General features: G+C 48.6%; 1 protein-coding gene and 1 pseudogene across 1 annotated transcript in view; one reads left to right on the top strand and one right to left on the bottom strand.

Moving 5' to 3' along the window:
* The first annotated feature begins 618 nt into the window (after nucleotides 1-618).
* SSC4D (scavenger receptor cysteine rich family member with 4 domains) overlaps nucleotides 619-2,414 on the top strand; it is a 10,071-nt gene continuing 8,275 nt past the window's right edge. Inside the window, exon 1 of the mRNA XM_006155642.3 lies at nucleotides 619-755. Within this exon, the coding sequence (XP_006155704.1) occupies nucleotides 619-755 (137 nt within the window). The remainder of the gene's footprint in view (nucleotides 756-2,414) is intronic.
* Nucleotides 1,795-2,414, bottom strand: part of LOC102501865 (60S ribosomal protein L37 pseudogene) — a 1,045-nt pseudogene continuing 425 nt past the window's right edge.

Below are 2,414 nucleotides of genomic sequence, written 5' to 3'. Positions count from 1 at the left end.
CCGGTGGCTTAAACTCACGCTGGGTGCGTGTGTGTGCGTGCCCAAGATCCCGAGAGGAGAATGGAAGAGAAGGGATTGCGGTGTGGCCATTCCCCTGGGGAGTAATTTGTCACTTTCTATCTCTCTCTCTCTCTGTCTTGGCGTCACATTCCCCCTATAGCAAAAACTTCTAAAAAAAAAAAAAAAAAGAGAGAGAGAGAGAGAGAGCAAGAGAAAAGAAATCCAAGAGAATAAGATAATAAACCTACATCTGTACTACCCTAAAATTATGGTGGCCACTGGAGCACCAGGACCACACTTTGGGATGCACCTGTCTTGGTGTGGGTACAGCCAGCTGTCCCAGCCTCAGTGCCCTCTCCTTGCCTTCCTCTCTCATCTTGGTTCCAGCCAACCTCACTCTATATTGGTTTCTGTCCACACTTCTTTCTGGTCTACCAGCTGTTGCTCCTGCTGCTACCTACACTCAAAATGCCAACCCCAGGTGGAAATGGCATCTCCCCATGAAGCTGGTCCTGCCCACTGGAAGTAAACACTTGGGATCTTTAATTCCAGATGTTCCAGCTGTGACTTCTCCTCAGCCCCTTGATGGGACCATTTGAAAGCTCTTTCATGGGCAGAATGCATAAGGACGCAGAGATGGGAATTGGTCTCCAGATGGATGAGAAGAGCAGGGGGTGGAGGCCAGCAGATGGGAGCACTGCCCTTTCAGCCCTGCCCCCAGCCCTGTCCTTCCTCTTCCTTCTGCCACTGGGTGAGTACTCCCCACCAGCCCCTTTACTTCCACTTTCTGCCTCTCCCTTTTCTCAGCTATAGGATTATGGTGGGAAATGGTTGTGATGAGGAGGTATCCGATGTTCTTTTCTGGATGTTTGCCCAGGGCTGATGAAAGCTCAGGGTGAGTATGGGGAGGAGAGGGCTTGGACAGGAGGCGAGAGTTGGATGTACCCAGACAATGGGCAGTTAGGGGACATTGGAAACAGGGAAGGAGGGAAAAGGGGTGGCCTCGCTTATGGCTGTTGGAAAGCTAGCTGGTGGGATAAATGGAATCAAATGACCTAGGGACTATTCTAACTTAAGAAAAGGAAAGACAGAGTCTCAGTTTCTTCATCTGTACAATGGGCACACACCTCAGGGGTGGTTGTAAGGGTTTCATGAGGTGATATATATGAAAGGGTCTGGGCAGTTACCTTGAGCACCAATGAGGCGTTGTTACCACGTTTTCCGTTTCAATTTCCATGAGTCCAGCTTCCCTGTTTCCTCTCACGCCATGTGCTCAGAGTCATGTGGCCAAAAGTGTGGATGTCGGAGTAATCATCTCACCTCTACCCTTTGTTGGCCGTGTGGCCTTGAGCAAGTTACTTAACCTCACTACACCTGAAGTTGCCCTGTCTATCAAACCCTGCCTAACTCATAAATTGTCCTAATGATGGAGTGAGTTAGTCACGTGAAGCCACGAGCACACACAAGATAGCTGAAGCCAAAGGACTCCTATAGATAAATCTCCTGGGGTGGGGGGAACATAAAGATTCCAAAACTAACTCACATATATAAGATGGAGCTACTGGACATCTGAGTAACAGGTTCTGAGCAGGGAGCCCTGGGGGAAACAGGTGTGGCCGCATGGCCAGCCATAAGGCCCCAGAAGAGGCATGTTCCTAGTGCCCAGGAATTTGGAGGAAATAGAAAGCACTTCTAGTTGAGGGCTCCAGGAAGGCTTCCCAGAGGAAGATGCTCCAAGCTAGATCTTTTTTTTAAAAAAAAAAAAAAAAAAAAACAAGAACATTCATTGGCTGACTAATGGTTGAAATCCTGACTAATCGATGAACTGGATGCCACAACAGCTGCCCTCTTGGGTTTGGGTGCTGTTCCTTCACGGAATCCATGCCTGAATCTGCGGTATACAATTTTTAGGTGCCTCATTCAACTAGTCCCAGTGGTATTGCGTCTTTTAGCCTTGGCACTCCAGTTATACTTTCTCTTGCGCTTGGCAGGGTAGCCACATCTGGTCTACTTCTGAAGGTAATAGGCCTTAGAACCACAGTGGTGGCACAACGTGTGCATCTTATTGCGACGCTTCCCAAACGATGACGTTCCCTGTTCCCTTCGTCATGTCGCTTCTGTGGCTGAGACTTAAAGAGCCCAAGCTGGATCTTGAAAGATCTGCAGGGCTGTCACGAGCAGGGTTATCCAGGATGAATTAAAGATCTGGAAAAGGGGTCAGCAAGTGGTCTGGTGGTTACAATGCTGGACTCCCACATGGCTGACTGTGGTTCGAGTCCCAGACCTGGTGAATTGCTTTCTCACTTTCCCTGTCTGTCTCTGCTCAAATTTTAAAAAATAATAATAAATAGGGAACCAGCAGTTAGTGTAATGGCTATGTCACTGGACTCCCACGTAGTTGACCGCAGTTCGCG

The sequence above is a fragment of the Tupaia chinensis genome, unplaced genomic scaffold (genome assembly GCF_000334495.1).
Source record: "Tupaia chinensis unplaced genomic scaffold, TupChi_1.0 Scaffold000465_1, whole genome shotgun sequence".
Lineage (NCBI taxonomy): Eukaryota > Metazoa > Chordata > Mammalia > Scandentia > Tupaiidae > Tupaia > Tupaia belangeri.
This window is presented reverse-complemented; position numbering and strand designations above follow the sequence as displayed.